Here is a 25,341-nt window from a genome sequence, read left to right on the forward strand (position 1 = left end):
AATGCTGGAACAGTATCAGAAGTCAAGACACATTCTGGAACAGGAATGTCATCTGGATTCCTCTGAGAGAGAGAGTATTTATCACAGGTACGATGCTGCAATATTGGTTCTGCTACAGGAAGATGTCTGTAATTTCTCCTGTCCTCCACACCCTTGGATTTTACAAAATAGGATCTTTGCTAAGCACAAATACTCGTTACTTGACCAATCCGGTTGAAACCTTTCACGGTTTGTATCCTCACACTCCTTTTTTCACTGGATGAAGAAATCTGCTCAACTTGTCATAGCTGGACTTCTGGAAAGAACGCTTTCTAGATAACTGGGCTTTGATGACTTGGTTGTTCTTAGCTTTAGGCCTCAATAAATTAGAAAGTACAGTTGTGTACACTTACCATAAATGTAGATGTTAGAGTGTATTCACTGTTGCAGTCATTACATTTGGGTAATCTGCTGGCAGGTTGCCCTCAGTCGGCCTGATTAACAAAGTCTTGGGTCCTGGGTCAGTTGTCCCTTCTTCCATGACGTCAGGTCACCAGGGGGTATAAAACATGCAGCCGACGCCATTACATCAGTTTTCTTGCCCCAGATGTCAGGTGCCCCCCAAATGGGGAGCAAAATATATATAAGTAATTAAAAACACAAAAAGATACATCCAAACAAAAGCAAATACAGCAAAAAGGCTTTTAAGCATAGTAAAAGAAAGTAGAGGTACAGGAAAAGAAAAAACAGGGGGCTGGAGGGACGGCAACCAGGACTGCAACAGTGAATACACTCGAACATCTACATTTATGGTAAGTGTACACAACTGTACTATGTTCTTAGTCTTTCACTGTTGCAGTCACTACGTTTGGGTAGATTCCCAAAGCTATGGTTGGGAGGATGGATTTATACAGCATTAGGGCCAGCTATAAGGCCCTGCAAAACTACAGTGGCAAAGCCAGCTCTGGATTTAGAGAAAACTGGTAAGTGATAATGCTTGGTGAAAGTATGAACTGAACTCCAGGTAGCAGCTTCTAGAATATCCCTGGTAGGAACACCTCTGAGAAAGGCTGTAGTAGTAGATTCAGCCCTGGTGGAATGAGATCTGATCCCCTGGGGGATAGGTTTTCCATGGTGCTTATAGCAGAAAATCAATGCAATGGCTTATCCATTTAGAAATGGTTTATTTTGAAATAGCCTTCCCCCTCTGCCCCTGCAGCAAATACTACCAGCAGTTGTTCAGATTTTCTTCGAGAGTTAGTCCTGTCCAAGTAGAATCTAAGTTGTCTGTGTACATCTAATGAATGCAGAATCGGCTCCCCCTTGTTCTGTGGACTGGGAAATTTGGCAAATGAATGGACTGATTAAGAGCCACACTGGATACCACCTTGGGCATGAAGGATGGATTGGTTCTGAGTGACACCCTGTCCGCATGAAAGATGATGAAAGGCTCCACTGGGCCTGTAATTCAGATATCCTTCTAGCTGAAGTGACTGCTAAAAAAGGAAGGCTGTTTTCCAGGAAAGACATTTTAAGTCTGCAGTAGCAGCTGGCTCGAAAGGAGGTAGAGTGAGCTTCTCCAATACAAAGTTAAGATCCCAGGCAGGGGCTGGAGCTCTCCTGGGTGGTCTCAAGTTTTTGGCCCCTCTGAGATACTGCTTTAGCAGAGGATGAGAGAAGAGGGGTGGGGGTTCTGTGTTGTAATGAGCTGAAATGGCTGAGGCATGGATTTTTATGGAGGAGAAAGACTGGCCCTTGTGAAGCATCTCAGTTAAGTATTGCAAAATCTGAGGTAAATTGGGTGCTGCTGTGCTCCTCCCTTGAGATTGATTCCAGGCACAGAATCTTTTCCATTTGTCAGCATAAGATTTTCTAGTACTAGGTCTTCTCGCCTCCAAAATTACATCCATCACAGGTTTTCTGAGGGACGCTAAGGGGGAATTTAAATGATTATCCAAGCTGCAAGATTCAATGTTTGGTGCTGAGGGTACAGAATTTGGTTCTCCTGCTGAGACAGTAAGGAAGGTATCTGAGGCAGGTGCCATGGAGAAATTTGTGACACACTGCGCAGGAGTGGGTACCAGTGTTGGCGAGGGCAGTCTGGAGCAATCAAAATAATTTTTGGTTTGTCCTGTTTGACTTTTAGTAGAACTTCAGAAAGCAAAGCAGAGGCAGAGGGGGAAAGGCATAGACTGATAGGATTTTCCAGCTGAATGATAGAGCATCCACTTTCCAGGCTTTTCTGTGAGGAGTTCTTGAGCAAAATTTGTCCAACTGATAGTTCTGGGATGAGGCAAAAAGATCTGTGTGGGCTCCCCCATTTGCGTGTCAACATGTTGAAAATCCATGGTTCCAGTTTCCATTCCTGTGGGTCCATGAGATTTCTGCTTAGTTCGTCTGCCAAATATTCAGCTTTCCTGGCAGGGACTGAGCTTGTAGTTGTACTTGGTAGCTCAAGGCCGTGTTCCACAATGCCATGGCTAGTCTGCAGAGGGGGTAGGAATGTGTACCCCCCTGCTTATGTACCACATAACCATGGTGTTGTCCGTCTTTACCATTAGTTGTCCCGGATGAAGGTAGTCCTTGAAGGCTTTCAGTGCATTCTGTACAGCTAGAATTTCTTTTTGATTGATATGAAGGTGCATTTGATTTGGGCGCCATTTGTCCTGAATGCACTTCCCTGCCAGATGAGCCCCCCCATGCATAGTCTGATGCGTCTGTAGTTGGGGTTTGGTGCGAATGGCAGTCCCTTGTTTTGGTGGCAGGCCTCTGCCCACCATAGAAACTCTAGGCGCAGGCAAGGTATGATAGGAATCATTGTTTCCAGGCTGTGACAATGTTGACTCCATAAACTTTTTAAGTACCACTAAAGTGAATGCAGGAGGCCATGAACCCCAAGGCTTGCAGAATTGGTCTTGCAGATAGCAGGGTTTTTGTGGCCACTTGTTTAAAGTTGTCACCAAATGAATTAGCTTTTCTGGCGTAAGGAAAGCCATCTGGGCAGTTGTATTCAAGCTTGCACCAAGGAATGTCATTTTTTGAGAGGGTACCAGTTGTGATTTATTTTCGTTTATGGTGTATCCTAGACAAGTTAGAACCCTTTTTACAAACGCCAGATGTTTTAGAAGAATGGCCTGGTTTTCTGCCTGAATTAGACAATCGTCCAGGTATAGATATATTTGAATGTTTCTTTGCCTGCAAAATGCAATTACTGGAGCCAGGCACTTTGTGAATACCCTGGGTGCAGTAGACAAGCCAAAGGGCAGTGCAGAGAACTGATAATGTAAGTAGCCTGCTTTGAAGCGTATGTATCTTCAGCAAGATTGGGACCAAGAGCAGTACAACTTTCGCCAAGGAATGAAGATACCAAACGCCACAGGATACAAAGCTTTAATACGTAAAGCGCTTTTCGTCTGCTCAAAAAGCAGACTTCATCAGACAAAGTATAAGAGGTAGTAGTGTAGTTTTATAGCCAAAATGACATCATCAACTACAACAATTAAACAATTAACAACATAAATTAATTAATTCAAATATTTTAAAAGGACTTATTTAAAAAAGGACTTGTTTTAAGGAAGTACCAACATAACCCCACAAAGCTCTACATTAATTCAAAAACATACAAATATATACAAGTGTTTGAAATATATACAGTTGTACCAAGGTAAAATATAGTTTAATATGTACACACAAGTAAACAAATGTTGATAAAAAATAACTAAGGTTAGTGAAAAACTAACTATATGAATATATCCAAATCTAATAAATATTACACCTAATCGTAAACATTTATAAATAAAGACCTTAACTATATATAATAATGACCATGAACTGTAAGAGTGGCAAAATTGGCCACATAAACTGTTCATGGACTTTTTGTGTAATAGTAAACATGCTAACTGCTGATGTTCATACTTCAAATTCATATACTAAGTACACATATTAATACAGTTCCAAGTCAGGATTCTATGTTGGGAAAACTGAATGTAAGTTACGAGAACGCATTTATGAACACCAGTACGCAATGAGAAAAAGGAAAGAAGAAAATGTGTTAGCCAAACATATAATTAATTTTAGTGACCACTCTTTCAAATTTATGGTAATCGACCAAGTATTAGAAAAGAAAAGAGGTGCTCCTCTTAAACTGCTGCTTGAAGAACTTGAACTTAAATGGCAGATTAGGCTATATGCTTATGCCCATCCAGGATTAAATGACAGTTGCTCTATTAGTAGTGTATTAAAGCTAAAGAGCCTTATAAGATAGAATAGTTAGTATGGATTTATGATTATTCTTTATATATTTTTCTATTTTTATTTTTACTTCTCTAATTTAGTTAGTATTGTTTGTAGTTAGTCACTTTTAGCGGTTTACTGGTGACTTGGAACTGTATTAATATGTGTACTTCTTAGTATATGAATTTGAAGTATGAACATCAGCAGTTAGCATATTTACTATTACACAAAAAGTCCATGAACAGTTTATGTGGCCAATTTTGCCACTCTTACAGTTCATGTTCATTATTATTTATAGTTAAGGTCTTTATTTATAAATGTTTACGAATAGGTTTAATATTTATTAGATTTGGATATATTCATATAGTTAGTTTTTCACTAACATTAGTTATTTTTTATCAACATTTGTTTACTTGTGTGTACATATTAAACTATATTTTACCTTGGTACAACTGTATATATTTCAAACACTTGTATATATTTGTATGTTTTTGAATTAATGTAGAGCTTTGTGGGGTTATGTTGGTACTTCCTTAAAACAAGTCCTTTTTTAAATAAGTCCTTTTAAAATATTTGAATTAATTAATGTTGTTAATTGTTTAATTGTTGTAGTTGATGATGTCATTTTGGCTATAAAACTACACTACTACCTCTTATACTTTGTCTGATGAAGTCTGCTTTTTGAGCAGACGAAAAGCGCTTTACATATTAAAGCTTTGTATGCTGTGGCATTTGGTATCTTCATTCCTTGGCGAAAGTTGTACTGCTCTTGGTCCCTGTTTTGGTTTTCTAAGTTTGTGTTCTAAAGGATCTTCAGCAAGATTCCCTGATTGGGATATGCAGGTAAGCCTCTTTTAAATCGAGAGTTGCCAACCAGGCATCCTTGCCTAGCACAGGAAGTAATTGAAGAGTCAGCATCTTGAATTTTAGAATGTCCAGAAAGGTGTTTAGAGTAGACAGGTCCAGAATTGGACGCCATGATTTGTCTTTTCTGGGTACCAGGAAAAGTCTGGAATAGAAAACTTGTCTCTTTTCCTCTTCTGGTACTAGTTGAATAGCCCCCATGTTTAGAAGGGAAAGTACTTGTTTCTGAGCCTCTACCCACTGATTTGGGGGCAGGTCTGGCCATCCGTTTGGAGTTGGCAACGTGTGGAAATGAAATCTGTATCCCTGGTATGCTATATTTAAAACCCATTTGTCCTGGGTTACAAGTTGCCAGTTTTTTGCATGAAGAGCCAGTTTCCCCCCCAAAGGGGTGGCTGAGAGGTAAGTGCTTGGTAATTTTAAAGAAAAGTCATTGAGACTGTTTACCATACGTTGGTGTCTTGTTATTTCCAGATTTGGAAGTGGAAGCACCCCAATTGCTTAGTTTTGAAAGTCCCTTGGGACTGAAACCTGGTGCTTTTGGAGCGTCTGGGTTTGGCTTGTGTGGCTCTGGAAGGAGCTGGAAAGGACCAGTTCTTAGTAGGCCAGTGCCTACTAAATCTTGGAGGTTGTACTTGTAAGAAATGTTCACAGTTTGCATAGATTTAGCTTCATCTTCAATCTTTTTTAGAACTTCTTCAGCCTTATTGTCAAACAGATGGTCCTGCTGCAAAGGAGCATCCAACAGTTTTGCTTTAATATAATCAGGCAGAGATTGCTCCTTAAGCCAAGCATGACTTCTAAGCACAGACCCAGTAACAGCCTCCAAAGAATCAAAACCACATTGCAAAGTATGTTTTCCAACTTGTTCAGCTAATTGCAATAAATCCTGTAAATCCTTATTTTCCACACAGTCAGAAATCAACATCATTTTCTGTTTAAGCAGTCTCATGATATGCTGCGGTTATTTTAGCATATGGAATTGACAGTTTACAGGTTTTTAGCAGTAGAAGCCTTAATGCCCTTGGGCCCCTGAAAAATGGTTTCAGGGTACGCAACAGGATTTTTGAAAAGGAATTTGTGGGACTCAGGAACCCTATAGTATCTGTCTGGTTTACTAGGAACCAGAGGCAGGGAATCTGGGGCCATACTGGATTCTGAAAACACATCAACAATGTGGAGTACAGGAGGTATAGCCAAAGGCCTATCTTGAGGAAGAAGAAGGAAATCCCCAAGTCTCTTTGGATTCAAAAAATCCTGACTTTCCCAGTGGAAATATTCCCTTAAGGTATGTAATGTTTCCCCAAAAGAAAAACCCTCCGGGGGAGAAGCAGAGGGAATGGAATCCTCTGCATCAGTAGTAGGAAAGGACAAATCCAGGTCATTAGAAGAGTCAGAAGAAACAGAGTCCTGCTCAGAAGATTCATAGTCAAGTTCAGCCCTAGCCTCTTGGAAGGGGGGGGGGGTTGACTACCCCTGATTACAGGTTATCTTCAGCCATTTTATCATTTGTTTTTTAGGCATAGGGGCCTGAACATCGGTTTTTTAGACATAGATTAAGATTTAGGCCTTGGTATTGAAGGTGGAGTCGGTTTAATATGCAAGTCTGCAGGCCTGAATACACCCTCAGAAGCCGGTGCCTGCACAGCGGCTCTGGACCCATCCAAGGTAGAGACATCCATGAGTTCCATAGGTGAAGCATCTCATGGCATACCGGACTCCGAATGGGTCTCAGTAGAGGCCTTCGAAGCAGAAGCAGCAGGTATCAGGGGCTGCGAAAGCGCCTCACTGAGTACCGGCAAACTGGCGACTGGCTTAGGAGAAGCGTCATCGGCAGTTTTGGACCTCAACGGCCTGTCTCTGTCATTTTCTTTGCGTTTTTTCGGTATTCCGGTAGTTGGATGGCTAACAGGCGTCATTTCTGGATAATTAAACAGAGAACCGAAATATTTAGAAGCAAAAATGTACTGACGATGGACAGTGTGCTGATTAAAAGCACAAAACCGACAGCAAGGTACGTCGTGGTCAGGACCTAGGCAAGGAATACAGTACAAATTAAAATCCTTATGAGGTATTTGCTTTCCACAAGTAGTACAATTATTAACTTTTAGTGGCATCGGTAAGGAGCAAGAAAAAGTTTCCCCAACTGGATACTTAGCTTTTAATTGAAGAATCCGGTTCTGAAACTCGAAAACAAAAATTTCAGCAGTCGGCCGACTGGCACTTGCGAACTGCTTCTGTTTCGGGCACCACGCGGCAAGAAAGACTGATGTAATGGCGTCGGCTGCATGTTTTATACCCCCTGACGACCTGATGTCATAGAAGAAGGGACAGCAACCGACGCAGGACCCAAGAATTTGTTAATCAGGCCAACTGAGGGCAACCTGCCAGCAGATTACCCAAATGTAATGACTGCAACAGTGAAACACGAAGAACATCCGATAGGCAATGTTGTTCTGGTTTGCCTAGATAGAAGTCTCTGAACAGGTGAGCCAAGTATATTGTCACGAGGTATGTTTGAGATTAAGTAAATAAAGAAAAATTGGTATTATTAAGCTTTGACTTTTCAAGTAATTGCTTTGCACTCTGCACTGCATTGTTCAACAAGTCCACTTGATTACAGATACTCTGGACTACTAGTAACATGTACGAAGTCCCATTCTTTGGCAAATTTCTGAACCAGTTGACTGGTAAATTGCATATCATTGTCATATTTACTTCTGTGGGCTGCCATGGACTAAGCAATGGCATTTCAACTCAGTAATGACTGTAGCAGAAGTTAGATTAGGTAGTAGATCGATCTCTAACCAGTTTGAATAATAATCTACCAGTACTAAGTAATGTTGATTGTTCCACTCGAATTTATCAGTAGCTACAATTGACCAAGATAGGTCAGGAATTTGACTTAGCTGAAATGGCTCTCTTTGCAAATGCACTTTAGTACTATTACATACTGAACAGGAAGAAAGTTATCAATGTCTTTCACTACAGAAGTCCAAAATACTAGTACTCTTGCTCTTAGTAGATTTGGAACCCAGGTGACCACGATGCAAAATCTGGAAATAGTCTTGTAGGTAAGCAGGAAAAATTTTGGGACCTTTGAAAATAATGCCATCTTCCATCAACAACTCATCTCTGTTAGGAAAGAAAGAGTGCACTTCTGGTGGTACACTGGACTGCTTTGACAGCCATCCACAACACTGATATAGCAATTGAGCTTCTGCAAAACTGGATCAGTCACTGCATGATCTCATAGCTCAAGTCTTGTGGTAAAAAAATGATGCACTTCCATGACAAAGTCAAAATACTCTGCATCAAGCTGTTCTGTTGTATTTCTGGGCGATCTGGATAAGGTATCAGCCAGATAAAGTAGTTTGCTTTTTGTATAGACCATTTTGAAGTTGTACTTTTGCAATTTGAGCATCACTCTCTGTAATCTTTCTGGAGCTGAATGCATAGGCTTCTTTAACTCATTCACTGTTATTGAGCTCTGGAAGTTTACACTACAACTTCCAATGGGCAGAGCCTCAGCCGTTTGACAAATTATGTCCTCGCGTTTCAAACAAATGTTCATATTTCTGTAACCATAGGGTTATAGAAGTATAAATGGCAAACTCTTCATTACAAACTATTTTTATTGTGGTAGTATTCTTTAGGTTCTAGGTCTTAAATTGAATGTTATAAGTCACAGTAAACACAGTAACTATTACATTTGTAATGTCTTGTAAACAACTTAGAATATCTCAGCAAATACTCAAGTTACACACATACTGTCAACAGCATTTTTAGCTGGGAGCTTTCATATGAGGCCAAGGAGTTCTGGCTGTGTTACTTGGTTGTTGAGATGTTTAGAAAAAATGTGAAAATTATATCTATACAAGTTAATTTCATAAAAACAACAGTTAATATCTATTTACCTGCACTAGGGGTCAAATATTAACACAGCTGAATTTGCCATTGTGTAAGCTTTAAGATGAAATCTTTTAAAACCTTGTACATAGCATGGTTTTAGAATTACTGATGCAAATATGAACAAGCAATATTTGATGCCTAGAGGCGTCAGTAGGCGTTAACTGTAGATGCACCTGCAGGCGTCACTGGGATGTAATGAATTAAAATAGTAACTAAAGGTTGATGATCAGTTTCAATCTGGATTTCTCAACCATAGATATAATAATGAAACTTGGAACATGCAAACACTACTACCAAAAGTTCTTCCTCAAAAGTTCTTTCTCAATTTGAGCATATTGCATCTCAGTCTGGGTAAGTGTTCTAGGTGCAAAGGCTACTGGCTTGCCTTCTTGAATAACTGCACCTAAACCAAATTTTGAAGCACTGCAGGAAAGAGCTACTGGCTTGTTGACATCATACTATCTTAATGCTGGTGGGGGGAGCAGTTTTCTGCTCAACTACAAATGCTGTCTGGTGCTGGTCTAGCCATGACCAAGTAACATTTTTACATGTGAGCTATCTCAAAGGCGCTGTCAACTCACTGAATTCTGGTATAAACTTGCCTAAGTAATTGCCCATACCAAGAAAACGGTCTAGAACTTGCACTTTATCTGGTGCTGGCATTTCAAGAATGGCTGCTTGTTTGGCCGGGTCTGGTCTCAAGCCCATACCAGTAAACAAATGACCTACAGCTGTAACTTCCGGTAGTCTGAATTTGCACTTCAGAGGATTAAGCTTTAAGTTCCCTTCACATGCTCTGTCTAGATCACTCAAGATTTCTGTCATGCTCTGCCTCACCATTACCTCAGACCAATATATCATCTATTATGATGGCACAATGATAACCCGAAAAAATTTGCTCCATTGCACGCTGAAACACTTCACTTACAGAATTTATTCCAAATGGCATTCTGAGGAATCTCTATCTTCCAAATGGGGTACTGAATGTAGTCAGTAATGAAGATTTGTGATCAAGCATCACTTGCCAAAAACGAACCAAGTTCTGTAACTGGACAAATTATACCTTTTTGCACCATTTTGTCTATCTGAGCTTTGACCCTATGCTGCATAGCTATCTGAACTCTTCTTGCTGGTCTGACCACCGGACTGATTTCTGGGTCTAATTTCATGGAATACACAAATGGAAGCTTGCCCAACTTGTCATCGAAAACATCAGCATACTATGAAAAAAAAACAGTATTGATGAAGTTGGAATTAGGACATGTGCTTATCTGATGAACTTCTTTGGTAACAGAAATCAGATTCATTTTCAAACCATCTCTGAGACCCAATAATGGCTGCACAGGCCTTCAAACCACATAGAACAATAGGCTATAACAGCTCTTGTCCACAACATGAAACACTGAGCATTCGGTTTGAATTTCTTCACCTCCATAAGCTACAAGTTTCGCACAAAAAGTCACATTTAGTTGTTCACCAGCTCTGACCCTTGCAAAAGTATCGGCAGACATGACATTACACTTTGAACCAGTGTCTACTTTAAGCTTGGTGGATTTACCATTGATCCGGACAGTACACTTCATTTCTTGCCAAAAAATCTACTGCATCAATCTTTTCACCAATTACTGACAGATCATTTACATAGAAAGCAGACTGCTGCAGGTCTATTTCATCAACTTGCTTTTTGGAGTGACCCTTCTTTGTAACTGTGTGTGGCATACTCTATTCACAAAATCTTTGAAAAATGGTTCCGTTTCTCACACTTATGACATTGCTGACCAAGTGCCATGCACTTTTCTCTTCTGGACTCATGGTTGGCACCACAATCGCAACAGTTAATAAAGCTTGATTTGGGTTTTGCTGATTCACTCATGCTGTACTGAACATCTGTTTTACACTAGATACCCTTGGTTCTGCACTGAGCATGCTCCTTTAACTGAACTGTTCTTGGAATGTGCTAGAAGACTACAGGTTTTATCTGGAAGTCCAGCAGAGGTTGCTGCTACCACATGCTTAGGTCTGCTTTTGCCCATCACATGTTGCATGCTGTCTACATGAGCTCTACAAGCCTACTGAAACCCTGCTCTTATCACTAGCAAGCATATTTGCATATTTGTGTCATTCTGTAACTTCTTGAATCTGACAAATCTCAGTGGCTTTACTCAGCATTAAATCATCATGAAGCAAAATCCTTCTCACAGCAGCAGTAATACCACACACATCTATCCTTTATCAGTTCATACTTTAAATCATCAAACCTACATGTTTTAGCTTTAGTTTCTCACGTCAGTAATATAAGCTGCAAAAGTTTTCCCTTGCTTTTGATCTCTCGTGTAAAACAAATGCCTCTCTAGTGTAACATTAGTCTGGGGGTTAAACATTTCTCTGAATTTGTGCTTTAAGCACTCTGTCTCCCCTTGATTCAGCCTGCACAACAACACTGAGTTTCTCCTTCACCTTCATGCACTGCTGGTGCACAGACAAATGAACGCGCCCTTTCAATGGCCCCTGACCCTGCTAGGTTCAGCAAAATGAATGCTCTGGTACGTGCATCTTTATTAGAATAAGCTGCTTGTATAAATATATCGTATTCTTGTGCGAATATTCTGCAATTCTCTGCAATATTCTGACCCAACACAAGTGGTTGTGGCTTGCGAAATCCATCTGCCATATTGAGATATACACACACTTATACACGTATACATGTACTTGAAATTTATGCCAGTACTTATAACAAAAGCCTTTGTATAACTGAATTTCACGAAATACATTTCCTGGGCACTGTAACACTTTGCAATCTCATTACTGTAAAACCCATTTGCCTTGAAATTATTTTACTATATGAGCTGTGTATCTTGTAAAGGCTTTACTGCTAAAGTTATTTATCATCATTATTTTACTGTACGAGCCCTTGTCTTGCAATTGCTTTAATGCCAAAGTCATTTATCAACATTTTACTGCCAAAGTCATTTATCAACATTTTACTGCCAAAGTCATTTATTACTTTAAGAAACATTTTGAACAACTGCACAGTGCGAATAAACTAAGCAATGGAAGCAGAAGGCAATAAACACTTTGAAGTAACTGCACTTTGTGAATGAACTATGTCGAAATAATGGCACTTTACAAATAAACTGTTTGGAATTAATGGTTCCGTTCAATTGTACCGCCTTCAAAGTAATTGCAATTTGCGAATGTATTGGGCAGGAAAAGCGCAGAGTGAGAAACACCTCAAAATAACTGCATTTTGAGAATAGAGAGTACACAGCACACTGGAACTTCCCCAAAATGGCTGCACTTTGCTAAACAATTCTGTATATTGCAAGAGGCACTCTGTAATGGTGACACACTGTGAAAAGACACACTCGGGCACAAGAAACTTTTCGAAATGGCTGCACTTCATGAAACAGTTAGACTTTACAAACAACAAACCCCCCAGAATAAATGCACTGCAATAAGCACACACTGTAAGCACATTTACACACTGAGATACTTCGAACTCTAGTTATGCTTTACAAGGCTTTAATCAATACAAAACAGTAATATGTGCCAAAACACAGTAATTTGCCAAAACTCATGCAGTCGCCTTTGCTTTATTCAATGTGCCCCTTTTTCTACCCTTTCTATTATAGTCATTTTGCTCATTGAATCTGTTAACTCATTACATCAGAGTAATGCTTCCAGGTGCATCTGCAGTTACCTCCCACTGACGGCTCTAGGTGTCAAATACTGCTTGTTCATATTTGCATCAGTACTTCCATAGCCATGCTAAGTACATGGTTTTAGAAGATTTCATCTTAAAGCTTACACAATGGCAAACTCAACTGCATTAATATTTGACCTCTGTCTAGTGCAGGTAAAGAGATTAACTGTACTTTTTATTATATTAATTTATATAGATATAATTTTCACATTTTTCGAAATATCTCAAAAACCAAACAACATGGACAGAACTCCTTAGCATCACATGAAAGCTCTCAGTTAGATGAATAAAATGCTGCTGATGGTATGTGTGTAACTTGAGTGGTTGCTGAGATATTGTAAGTTGTTTACAAAATATTACAAACATCACAGTGTGTTTAATGTAACTTATAAAATTTAGTTTAACACCTAAAACCTAAAGAATACTACCACTATAAAAAAGTTTGTGCTGAAGTGTTTGTCATTTATACTTCTTTCATAACCCCATTTCCAGAGATATGAACATTTATTTGAAATGTAAATACAATTTGATTGTCAAAAAGCTTAGGCTCCGCCCACTGGATGTTACAGCACAAACTTCCTGAGCTCCATTGAAGTGATTGAGTTAATGTACTTTTTATGCCCTTATGTTACATTTGTTTTGCTCATTCAATCTCTTCATGCCCATTATATTTTCCTGTGCTTGCTTCAACTCTAAACATGCTCACCTTACTTTAAAACATGCTTGTTTTACAATTCTGAGGTAATTCTGAATCCTTTATGTATTTTTCTAATGCTCGTTTTATCAAATAACTCTTTCAAACATTTCATCTGATTAATGAGCTCTTTTACATTTCTTATTTGCTTAATAAACGTTTCTGGCTATTTGTTTGCTTAACAATACATTGTGTGCCCTTGCAAACCTTCATTTAACCTCTTTTAATAAATAAATCATGTGTTTGTTCTCTTTAACTTGTTTCTGGCACTTTTTTGCTCTCGGTTCTTTTAGTTTGCCTTCGCCATTACCACTGCACCTCATGGCTCTGAAGAATAGTGTTTGCCATCCCGGTTCTGACACCATGTCGCTCACCAGGCCAGGATAAAACAAGCGAGCACTGTCGGTTCTTGTTCAAACAGCTTTACTGTATGCAAACACATCATAAAAGAGGTTAAGTAACTTTAATTTGCAAACAAACTAGTTATGCACACAGATGTTAACATTCTGGCTGCACCTACAAAATGGCACTGAAGATAACACGTACTTGGTATTTATATGCACACAAAGATTTTGGAAATGCTTCTTAAAAGTACAACACAACTGTTACTCTACAGTAAGGCCTTAAGTTTAATTCTTGTGGCTATCAAAAAACAATTACTACAAAATGGAAATCAAAGTCTAAACCAGCTACACTAGAAAAAGTGAATATTGTAACAGAGATAAACCAACAGGAAGTGGGATCTTTAAAAAAAAAAGGGGGGGTAGGAGTAAATTACATAGAAAAAACGAAAATTGTGGGAAAAATACATGCAGAAAACTGTTCTGGAAGAGAAATAAGGTTTATGTGAAGGCAGGAATGGAATTTATGTAATAGTCCTTTAATTATATGGTATAAAACAGTATATGTGATGTATGTTTATAAATTTGAACTTTTTAATATGGTTTGATTATTTTACATAAATGTAAGTCTGCCTATGTCACATGATATAATTTAATAAAGGCATTTAAAAACTCATTTGAGTCAATACTGAATGAAAACTATAAAAAGAAACTATTCACAGCAAGTTTTCTCTCTTAATTGTTGTGTAACCATAGAGTTAGTATATACAAGTTTTGGGGAGAGGCAAAGCTGCAGAGGGGTTTACCCTTCTGCAGTAAAGTTTTTAAGGTATGTTTGCTCTAATGAAGTGTTCTATGAAATGTGTTTGTGCATCAGCAATCATTCACTGTGCTTTTTCTGTTTACTCCACTGTTGTGTGCGACTGTGGAGTATGTCTATTTAAGCAAGGGAGTGGGCAGTAAAGCCCCCCAATATGAAGGGTGCCAGGAAAAACAAGTTTTTAAGGTATGCCTGGCATAATGAAGTTTTCAATCTAACAGGGTTCTACGAAATAGGTTTCCAGTTAAATGAGGTTTCAGATTTGTTCATCTGTTTGTGATTCAGTCAAAATAACTATACTAATTTTGCTCTATGAACAAGTGCTATAAGATTACTAATGTCTTCTTGAACCATCAGAAACTGAAGCGGACTTGACTTTTGAATGCCATCTCACGGAAGGCTATCACTTCAGCAGTGCAGCACCTCTATTCTATACGAACAAACTCTCCTGGTATAGTGGTGAGCCCTCAAGCCTTCTCAAATGTCATCATCATGGCAAAGTATGCAGCATATTGGACTACTGACAATACTGCTGCAGAGTGCAAAGTCTTGCATCCTTCAGACATACTACTGTATTGCACTCTTCTCATAGTTCTGTCCATTATATGCAAGTCTTACAGAATCTTGTATGTGCATTTCTTGATATTAGCTGCTGCTAGAGTACCACAACTGTATGTGCATGCGACCAAATGGCAAGAAAGCAATGCATCATTAGATATTCAGACCAAATGTCTACTTCTATGCAAATAAAGCTGGGAAATTAACTAGCATTCATAGCCCAGACTACAGAAGGCACAACAAGAATTACAAAAAATAGCACAACTATAACGATAGATATAAGTTTAACACAAACAGCACTTGAAAGATAAAAGTTACTCTGCTGTACAATGTTTGAAAGAAAGCAGCTGATCTCTCAGAGAAATGAGTAACAACATTTGTATTCCATTGGTCCTTTCAATGCTTCTATCTCGCTACTGATGCAGTGGAAAGTAATAAACATTTTAATAAGGCTGTTTAGTGTACTACCTTTTCTTTGCTTGCCTAACAGGGTTAAGTAAACACATGATATTCAAACCATTTTAGGTACTTGTGCAATTTAAGAAAGAAAACTGAATACTGTTCACATTTTCTGAGTTAGTTGTGCTAGACGTAGTAAAACTAACCATGACAAACCAAAGGAAAGATTAAATCAACTTTAAGTTTAAGTTTCAGTGAAAAGAAACCCTCAAGCAATATCTTACGCATAATATATTTAGTTAGATTCAGCTGAATTACTTATTTCCCACCTGTTGGTCCTGCATCAGTGTCTGGCACATATTTGTGCTAAATGTCAGCTGTTTCTTTAATTGGTTTATTTGTTCCTGCCAATACTCTTTCTCCTCTGTGTAAGACAAATCAGACGCCCAGCGAAAATTTTCTTGACGCTGAATGCTGACATTTTGCTGCTGCTGTGATTTAGCTGAAGGACGGTAATTCCCATCAACAGATATTGAACGTTTCTTCTTCAGCCTACAAGAGGCAAACACAAATTTGTACAAAAGAAAGTGACCGAATTCTTAACACAGGCAAAATATGTATTCACACTACAGTCTTTAAAATAAGTGCAAAGATAAAGTAAACATAACTAAAGCGGATACCATGAAGCAAACTTCAGGCTCCAATTTATCACCTTAATCACAACCAGTATTCCTGCTCTGTCTTACGCCCATACTGTCTTTTTAGTCACAGAAAACTGGGGCCTATCCCAGTATACACTGTGTGCGAAGCAGAGAAAAGTACAGTTTTGGACCTACCATAAATGTAGATGTTAGAGTGTTCACCCTGCTGCAGTCATCACACTTGGGTTATCCTATCGTCAGGCGGTCCCCGCAGTCGGCCGGAATTCCAAAGTCTTGGTCCGGCGTCGGTTGCTGTCGCTTCTTCCCCGTCAGTGCGCCAGGGGTATAAATAATGCATCAGACGCCATTTTCTTCAGTTTTTCTTGCCCCAGATGTCAGGTGCCCCCAAAAAGGTGGTCAGTAATTAGTACCAATTTAAGAAATTTTAGCACAAACACAAAATCCCTCCAGCTATAAGCAAATACATCAGGAAGGTATTGTAGAGATTTAGCCAGTTAGATGAGAGGAGAAGGAGAGAGGGTAACCTGGGCTGCAGCAGGGTGAACACTCGAACATCTACATTTATGGTAGGTACAAAACTGTACTATGTTCATCGTGTTACCCTGCTGCAGTCATCACACTTGGGTAGAATCCCAAAGCTAAGGATAGGTGGTGGAGTCACAGAGGGTTAGAGGAGGCTAGAAGGCCCTGCAGAACTGCAGTGGCAAAGCCAGCCCTAGTCTTAGAGTAAAGTGGTAAGTGATGGTGTTTGGTAAAGGTGTGTACTGAATTCCAAGTTGCAGCTTCTAAAATCTCCTTGGTTGGAACCCCCCCCCCCCCCCGAGGAAGGCTATAGATGTAGCTGTTGCCCTGGTAGAATGGGGCCTAATGGTAGCAGGAACTGGTTTTCCATGATGGGTGTAGCAAAAACGAATTCAATGTCCTGTCCATTTGGAAATGGTTTGTTTTGATATAGCCTTCCCTTGTTAAGCTGTAGCATAGGATACAAAGAGCTGGTCAGATTTTCTGAAAACCTTAGTTTTACCTAAGTAGTAACGAAGTTGCCTGTGAATGTCCAAGGAATGCAGGAGTCTTTCTCCTTTGTTGTGTGGATTTGGGAAGAAGGTGGGTAAGTGGATGGATTGATTTAAAGCCACACTGGAAACCACCTTAGGCATGAAGGAAGGATTAGTTCGTAGAGAGACTCTGTCTTGATGGAAAATGAGGAAAGGTTCCACTGCCATTAGTGCCTGCAGCTCTGAGACTCTTCTGGCTGAAGTTATTGCTAGCAGCAGAGCAGTCTTCCATGATATAAACTGTAGATCTGCAGAGAAAGCTAGTTCAAAGGGAGGTAGCGTAAGTTTTTCCAGAACAAAATTGAGGTCCCATGTTGGTGTAGGTGCTCTCCTGGGGGGCCTAATGTTTTTTGCCCCTCTGAGGAACTGCCTTAGAAGTGGATGTGAAAACAAGGGTGGATCCGTGTTGTAATGAGCTGAAATAGCTGATGCGTGGATTTTAATGGAAGAACAAGAAAGTCCTTTGTGCAACATCTCCGTTAAATACTGTAGAATCTGAGGCATGTGAGGCTGAAGTGTATTTTGGCCTTTAGCTTGGTTCCAGGCACAAAACCCTTTTCCATTTGTCCGAGTAGGCCTTTCTGGTGCTGGGCCTCCTAGCTTCCAGAATAACATCCATAACTGCTTGGGAAAGAGGAGCTGGCTGGATGGTTAGGTGATTTGCCACGCAGCCAGATTTAAGGTTTTGAGCTGGCTGTGTAGAATCTGATTGTTTTGCTGTGTGAGCAAATGGGCAATTTGTGGTAAAATCCAAGGTGGGCCCTGGGCCATATTCCTTAATAGTGGGTACCAGTGCTGGCGTGGCCAGTCTGGGGCTATGAGTATCAGTCGTGGTCTCTCCTTTCTGACTTTCAGAAGCACCTTTGTGAGGAGAGGCAATGGAGGGAAGGCATATACTGTCAAGTTTTTCCAACTGAATGAGAGTGTGTCCACTTTCCAAGCTTGATGGTGAAGTGTCCTTGTACAAACTTTTGTCAGCTAATAGTTTTGGGGGCTGGCAAACAGGTCTATGTCTGGAAGGCCCCATTTTTGAGTTATTGTAAATACTTGTGGATCCAGTTTCCACTCGTGGGGATCCATGATGTTTCTGCTGAGGTCGTCTGCAAATGTGTTCTTTTTTCCTGGCAGGAATTGAGCTTGTAACTGAACTTGGTAAGCCAGTGCTGTGTTCCACAAGGTCATTGCTTGCCTGCATAGAGGGTAGGAGTGTGTACCCCCCTGTTTGTTTATGTACCACATTACTGTGGTGTTGTCCGTCCTTATTGTAAGTTGTCCTGGAAGTAATAGGTTTTTGAAGGCTGTCAGCATTCTGTATAGCTAGCATCTCTTTTTGATTGATGTGCAGATTCCTTTGATCTGCAGTCCATATGCCTTGAACGCACTGTCCCATGTGTGCTCCCCTTTCTGGGGACTAGAAAGAGTCTTGAGTAAAATCCTTGGCCTTGCTCCCGTGCAGGTACCAGGTGAATGGCTCTCATGTCCATGAGAGCTGTAATTTGTTTTTGTGCCTCTGCCCATTGATTTAGTGGCAGGTTTGGCATTCCTCTTTTCACTGGCAAGGCGTGGAAATGGAATCTGTATCCTCGTGAAATTATGTCTAGGACCCATTTGTCCTTTGTGACAATGTGCCAGTTGTCTGTAAAAAGTGTGAGTTTTCCTCCCAAGGGAGCTGCCAAGAGAGTGTTGCTTGGCCAGATGAGGTGCAAGTCATTGAGTTTGCCTTCTAGCAGGTTGGGGCCTGTCTTCTCCTCCCTTCTGTGTTGCAGTGCCCCATTGTCGAGGTTTGTATTGGGCTTGTGGTTGTCCTCTGCCTCTTGGACGTCTGTATTTACCCCTCTGTGGTCTGTCAGTAGCTGGAAAGGACCAATTTTTTGTTGGCCAATTTCTGCTGAAGAGAGGGGGCTGTACCTGCAGAAAATCTTTAACTGTCTGCATAGATTTTGCCTTATCCTCCATTTTCTTTAAGACTTCTTCTGCTTTAACTCCAAATAGAACATCCTGCTGTAAGGGAGCATCTAGAAGCTTTGCTTTAACATGATCAGGCAGAGCTTGTTCCTTTAACAAAGCATGCCTATGTATAGCAGATCCAGTGACAGCTGCTCTGCAGGAAGCCTCTAAGGAATCAAACCCACATTGTAAAGTATGTTTGCCCACTTGTTCAGTTGCATGCAACAGATCCTGCATTTCTTTCAATTCAGACTATTGAGGGAGTATGCTCATTTTTTTTGTCTTAACTGAGACATTAGAAACTGCTGATATTTTAGCATGTGAAATTGGCAATTTAGTGCTCTCAAAGCTAGAGTGGCTGAGGTGTAAACCTTTTTCCCACCACCTGTCAAGTGCTCTGGAGTCCCTTTCAGAGGGTACAGGATTTTTTACCATAGAAGCCTTAGCCCCTTTGGGACCCTGGGATTAACAACAGGGCTTTTATAAAGGAATTTGTGGGAGTCAGACACTCTATAGTATCTGTCTGGTTTGGCTGGAGCAGGAGGCAGAGAATCTGGGTTCAAACTAGATTCTAAGTAAACATCATCGACAATGTCTAAAACTGGGGGGGTGGCAAGTGGTCTGTGCTGGGGGAGTAAAAGAAACTCTGAGCCTTTTCTTTCAGTCAGGGTAGTCCTGACCTTCCCAGTGAAAATGTTCCCTCATAGTGTGTAAAGTTTCCCCAAAGGAGTAGTCTTCAGGAGGAGAAGCTGAGGGAATAGAATCCTCAGCATCAGAATCTTCATAAGGGGAAAAGGAGTAATCTTGATCCTCAGAGGAGGATGAGGAAATAAACACTTGTTCAGAGAAGGCATAATCTTCCTCTTGTCTAGGCCTTTTGTCGGGTGGGGGTTGGGAACCCCTGATTAAAAGCGATAAAATCTTCAGCCATTTTAAGCATCTGTTTCTTAGGCATGTGGCCTTGAACTGGAGACTGAAGTGCAGTCTTTTCTGGCTTAATAGGAGTCTTAGGCTTAGAATACGTTTTTATGGTGAGCGTTGTCGGTCTGAAGACGCCTTCAGAAACCGAAGGTGTTTCTGCAGCACCGACATCTCTTTCTGTAGTGTCATCGGTAGGGGCTAGTGACGTCGTGGTCTGGGCCTAGGCAAGCTATACAGTAAGAATGAAAATCCTTATGAGGTATTTGCTTCCCACAAGAAATACAATTGTTAACTTTTTCTGACATCGGTCTGAGGCAAGAAAAGTTTCCCCAATGGGGGACTTAGCTTTATTGAAGACTTCGGATCTGAAATTCGACTTCGAAAATCCCAGGAGTCGGCCAACCGGCACTTGCGAACTGCTTCTGCTTCGGGCACCGCACGGCAAGAAAGACTGAAGAAAATGGCGTCGAATGCATTATTTATACTCCTGGCGCACTGACGTCAGGGAAGAAGCAACAGCAACCGATGCCGGACCAAGACTTTGAAATTCCGGCCAACTGCGGGACCGCCTGACGACAGGATTACCCAAGTGTGATGACTGCAGCAGGGTAACACGAACATCAAGAAGTTATGTACTCACCATAACGTTCGATGTATGTAGTCCATCTCGCCTCACATTCTTACCCGGGGGTTCGGAGCCGAATATCGGCTCCGACTAGGCCAAACTTTTCTAGCTCGAACTTTTCTATTGGCTGGGCTAAGCAGGTATCCCATGGTGCACTGCTCCATATCCCCAGATCTAGTTTGCTGCGAATACTCATTCATACCCCATGCATACACAACATCCAGGTAAAAAAAAGAATACGCTAAAGGTGAAGGGAACTCTGTAAATAGAAACCTAACCTCCAGATCCTCCAGGAAGGGGGAAGGTGGGAGGGTAAGTAAGAATGTGAGGCGAGATGGACTACATACATCGAACGTTATGGTGAGTACATAACTTCTTGATGTTATGTAGTCCAATCTCGCCTACATTCTTACCCGTGGGACAGCATCCCTAGCACCTACATCCTAAGTGGCTCATAGGAAAATACTCCTGAGTACTGTGGAACCAAAGGACGACCTGCCCCAGATACCACGTCCAATTTGTAATGAGAAATAAATGTGTGAGGAGAAGCTCAAGTAGCTGCAGCACATATATCATCCATCGACAATCTGGCTTGATAGGCTGTAGATGTAGAAACAGCCCGAGTAGAGTGAGCCTTGACCGGAAATGGCAGGTCTTTTCCTCCTGCGGAGTAGGCGAAAGAGATTCAACTAGATATCCATCTGGATAGGGTGATTTTGGAGACAGGTGACCCAATTTTGTTTTCCGAAAAGGAGACAAATAATTGATCAGACTTGCGGATATCTTTTGTTCGGTGCAGATAGAAACTTAACTGAATGTGTACATCCAACTGATGAAATTTAAATTCCGCCTTGTTTGAAAAATGAGGAAAGAATACAGGTAACTCAATAGATTGATTAAGATTAGATACGGAAGCCACTTTAGGAAGGAAAGAAGGGTTTGGTCTAAGAGAAACCCTGTCCTTATGGAAGATCAAGTATGGAGGTTGGATAGAAAGGGCTTGAATTTCTGAAACTCGCCTGGCTGAAGTGATTGCTAATAAAAAGGCCGTTTTCCAGGACAAGAATTTCAAATCACAGGTAGCTGCAGGCTTGAAAGGTGAAGTGAGGGCTTGTAGAACAAAATTGAGATCCCAGGGCATGACAGGTTCGGAGACTGGAGGACGGAGTAATAGAGTACCCTTCAGGAAAGCCTTACAGAGTCTGTGAGCCATGAGACTAGGCTCATTCGCAACATGAAAATTAGATATCGCTGCCAACTGAACTTTTATGGTAGCTGATGCGGAACCCTGATGGAAAAGCATAGACAAAAACTCCAAGACTGAAGCAATAGGGGCTGTGTAAGGATCAATTCCTTGGGTATGCGCCCAAATAGAAAACCTCTTCCATTTGCTAGAATAAATTTTTCTAGTAGAGGGCTTATGAGAGGAAGATAAAATGTGAACTACTTCCAGTGAAAACTGGTGAAGCCTAACGAAGGAAGTGGAGTAGCCAGGCTGTCAACCGGAGGGTCATCAGAGAGGGGTGGAACTGTCCCGACATGTGTGTCAGTAAATCTAGTTGTGGGTCCAGAATCCAAGGAGTGTCCACAAAGTAGGTTTGGAGAAAGGGGAACCAGACTTGACAAGGCCAGTGTGGAACAATCAGAATCATTCTGCTTCCCAAGGATTGTGCTTTCTTAACCACTTTTGACAGCAAGGGAAACGGAGGGAAAGCATAAAGCAGACCGGAGGGCCAATTGTGAACTAGAGAGTCTCTGGGTGACTCCTTCTGTGGGGGGGGGATCAGCGTGAAGTAGCTGCTGCATTTGGAAATGAGGCGGCTGGCAAAAAGGTCGCAGCAAGGCTGACCCCATCTGCTGAAGATTCGTTCTGCAACTAGAGGATTCAGGGACCACTCGTAAGGCATCAGAATAGCTCTGCTTAGCCTGTCCGCTATCACGTTGGACTTCCCTGGAATGTGCGTTTCCACTAGAAACCGTTGGGAAGATACTGCCCACTGCCACACTCGCATGGCCTCTCTGCAGAGGGGATAAGATATGGTTCCCCCTTGCTTGTTCAGGTACCACACTACAGACATGTTGTCCGAGTGAATTGCAATCGTTCCCAGAGGTAGTGTCTCCTGGAGTGCTTGCAATGCCAGAAACACCGCTCTCATCTGCAGAACATTGATGTGCAAGTGTACCTCGTGATCTTGCCAGGTGCCTTGGACCGTCCTGCCTAGATAATGCCCCCCCCACCCCATCTGGGAGGCGTCCGTGGCCACTGGAGACATAGAAACCAAGCTCCTTCCTCTGTCCAGATTGGAGGATCGTAGCCACCAGAGGAGGTCCTGTTTGCATCGCTCCGTGAGAAGTATCAAGTGGGAAAGAGGAAGCTTTTAAAAGGACCACTGAACCGACAGAAGCCACTGTAGGATCCGCATGTGTAACCTGGCCAGAGGTACCTGCATGATGGTGGAGGCCATGGATCCCAAGAGCTGAAGAACTAACCTGGCCTGAACTTATCTGAGGGGCAACAGTGCGTGGATCTGAGACTGCAACACTCTTATCCTGTCCTGTGGCAGAAAGGCGCGCATTTGAATAGAGTCTAGCTCTGCGACTACAAAAACAACACGCTGTGAGGGCTGCAAGGCAGACTTTTCCCAGTTCAAAGTAATTCCTAGATGTTGGCAAAGTGAAATGGTCATCTCCCTGGCTTGAACAAGCAGATGCCTGGTGGGGGCGGTGAGAAACCAGTCGTCTAGATACGGAAACACCTGGAATCCTAGACGTCTCAGGTGAGCTGTCACCACTGCCAAACACTTGGTAAACACCCTGGGGGCTGTGGTGAGACCAAAGGGCAGGGCACGAAACTGGAAGTGACTGGCTCCTAGCCGGAAGCGTAAATGACTCCTGGATGCCTTCTCCATTTTGATGTGGTAGTAGGCATCCTTGAGATTGATGGAGCACATCCATACTCCTTTCTACAGAAGTGGAAAAATGGATGAAGTGTGACCATTCGGAACTTGGACTTCAGAACGTAGCGATTCAATCGACTGAAATCCAGAATGGGTCTCAGGTCCCCCTGTTCTTTTCGGCACCAAAAAGAGTCGTAAGTTCCTGATCCGACATGGTCTGAGGGAACTGGTTGGATAACTCCTTTTTCTAGCAGCTTTGCAACTTCTAGTGCTGCTTGATCCCGTTGACTGGGTGGGACGTCTGGGATCCTTCTGAGTGGAGGGGGTGTCGATGCAAAGGGAATAGTGTAACCTCAGGTAACTATTCGGAGCACCCAACGATCTTGGGTGATGCTTTCCCAAGCTTCCAGATGCAACGAAATTCGGCCCCTGACTGGCTCCGGAATAGCACAGTCGGGCAATACCTCAGGAACGCTGGAAGGAAGAACCGCGAAAGGAATCGCGGTCTCCCGAGTTGCGGGGGCCTCCTCTGCCTCTAGGACGGCGTCTTCCGGAATAATGCCCCCCCTCTACCTCTGGGGGGGGGGGCTCACCTTGAGCTGCGGGTAAGGACCTCTGAGACTTTTTGAACCACATCTTCCCTCCTCTCTGAGCCTTGGGATAAGGCCTAGAAGGGAGAGAAAAACAGGCCCCTACGGCAGATAGGGTCTTTCCCTCCTGTTCGCATCTGGTGAGGGTGTCTTTCATTTTGGGTCCGAAGAGAGAGGACCCATCAAAGGAGGCGTCAGTGAAGGAAGACTTAAAGGCCTCCGCGAAATGACACAGGCGGATCCAGGCTTGCCTTCTGAGAGCTACGCCTGAGCTAGCTGCCCTACTCGCCCCTTCGGCTGCATAAGATATGAGCCTCATAGACGAGTTGACAATGGACCCTAGGGGTAAACAACTGGGCGTTAACAGTCTGCGCTACCGCCTCAGGCATGTTACCCATCAGAGTATCTCCTAGCTCCTTCAGATCATCTCTTTGGAGCAGAGTGAAATGACAGACGTAATTCAACGACCGTAAGGTAAAGGTCGCCAAAGACAGGGTATGCTTCCCATACCAGTCCATACTCCTGGACTCCTTGTTAGGAGGGTGGACTGAAGAAGAAGCCTCTGCAACTTCTTGCTTTAGGTTTTTGTTCTTGTTTTTAGGTTTTATCAGTATGTTTTTAGGCACTTAGTTTTAGGTGGACAAATATATTAGATATTAGTTATTAATTTTTTGTTTAAAGTGTTATTCGCAATTGTATTTATTAATTAATTATTGTATATAGTTGATGTAACAAACATATGGATTTAGTAGTTTCCACACAGGTTTCATTATATATTATATGTATAAAAACACACATATATATGTTTTTTAGCTTTATAATATTATTATTATTAATGAATGAGTTTTAGTTGGTTAACGTTTTGATTGGTTGATGGAGTATGGGCGTGTATATGTTTTACATTTAAAAGAGGGTAAGAAAGGTTTTTACATTTCCTCTGATGATGCCCTTAGTATGAATGGGTGAAAGCGCTTAGGATTCTGTTCAGTGGATTGCTGGTTGTTCGTTTTCCAATAAAGTCTTTGTGTGACGTCGATCCCAGTCTGGCTTTTCTTACAAGTTTATTTTCGTTTGTCCATGTTGTTTGGTGAAGATTACGTTTGCTGAGCGGGGACCGACGATTCATCTTTGCCTTTTTTGG

The 25,341-nt window shown here is 41.6% G+C and overlaps 1 protein-coding gene across 1 annotated transcript in view; it reads right to left on the reverse strand.

Moving 5' to 3' along the window:
• Positions 1-25,341, reverse strand: part of PCM1 (pericentriolar material 1) — a gene marked incomplete at its 5' end in the record, with an annotated part of 3,258,627 nt that overhangs the window by 2,207,488 nt on the left and 1,025,798 nt on the right. Inside the window, one exon of the mRNA XM_044063494.1 lies at positions 15,833-16,055. Within this exon, the coding sequence (XP_043919429.1) occupies positions 15,833-16,055 (223 nt within the window). The remainder of the gene's footprint in view (positions 1-15,832; positions 16,056-25,341) is intronic.

The sequence above is a fragment of the Protopterus annectens genome, chromosome 2.part1, assembly GCF_019279795.1.
Source record: "Protopterus annectens isolate FY-2018-M chromosome 2.part1, PAN1.0, whole genome shotgun sequence".
In the NCBI taxonomy this organism is placed as follows: Eukaryota; Metazoa; Chordata; order Ceratodontiformes; family Protopteridae; genus Protopterus; species Protopterus annectens.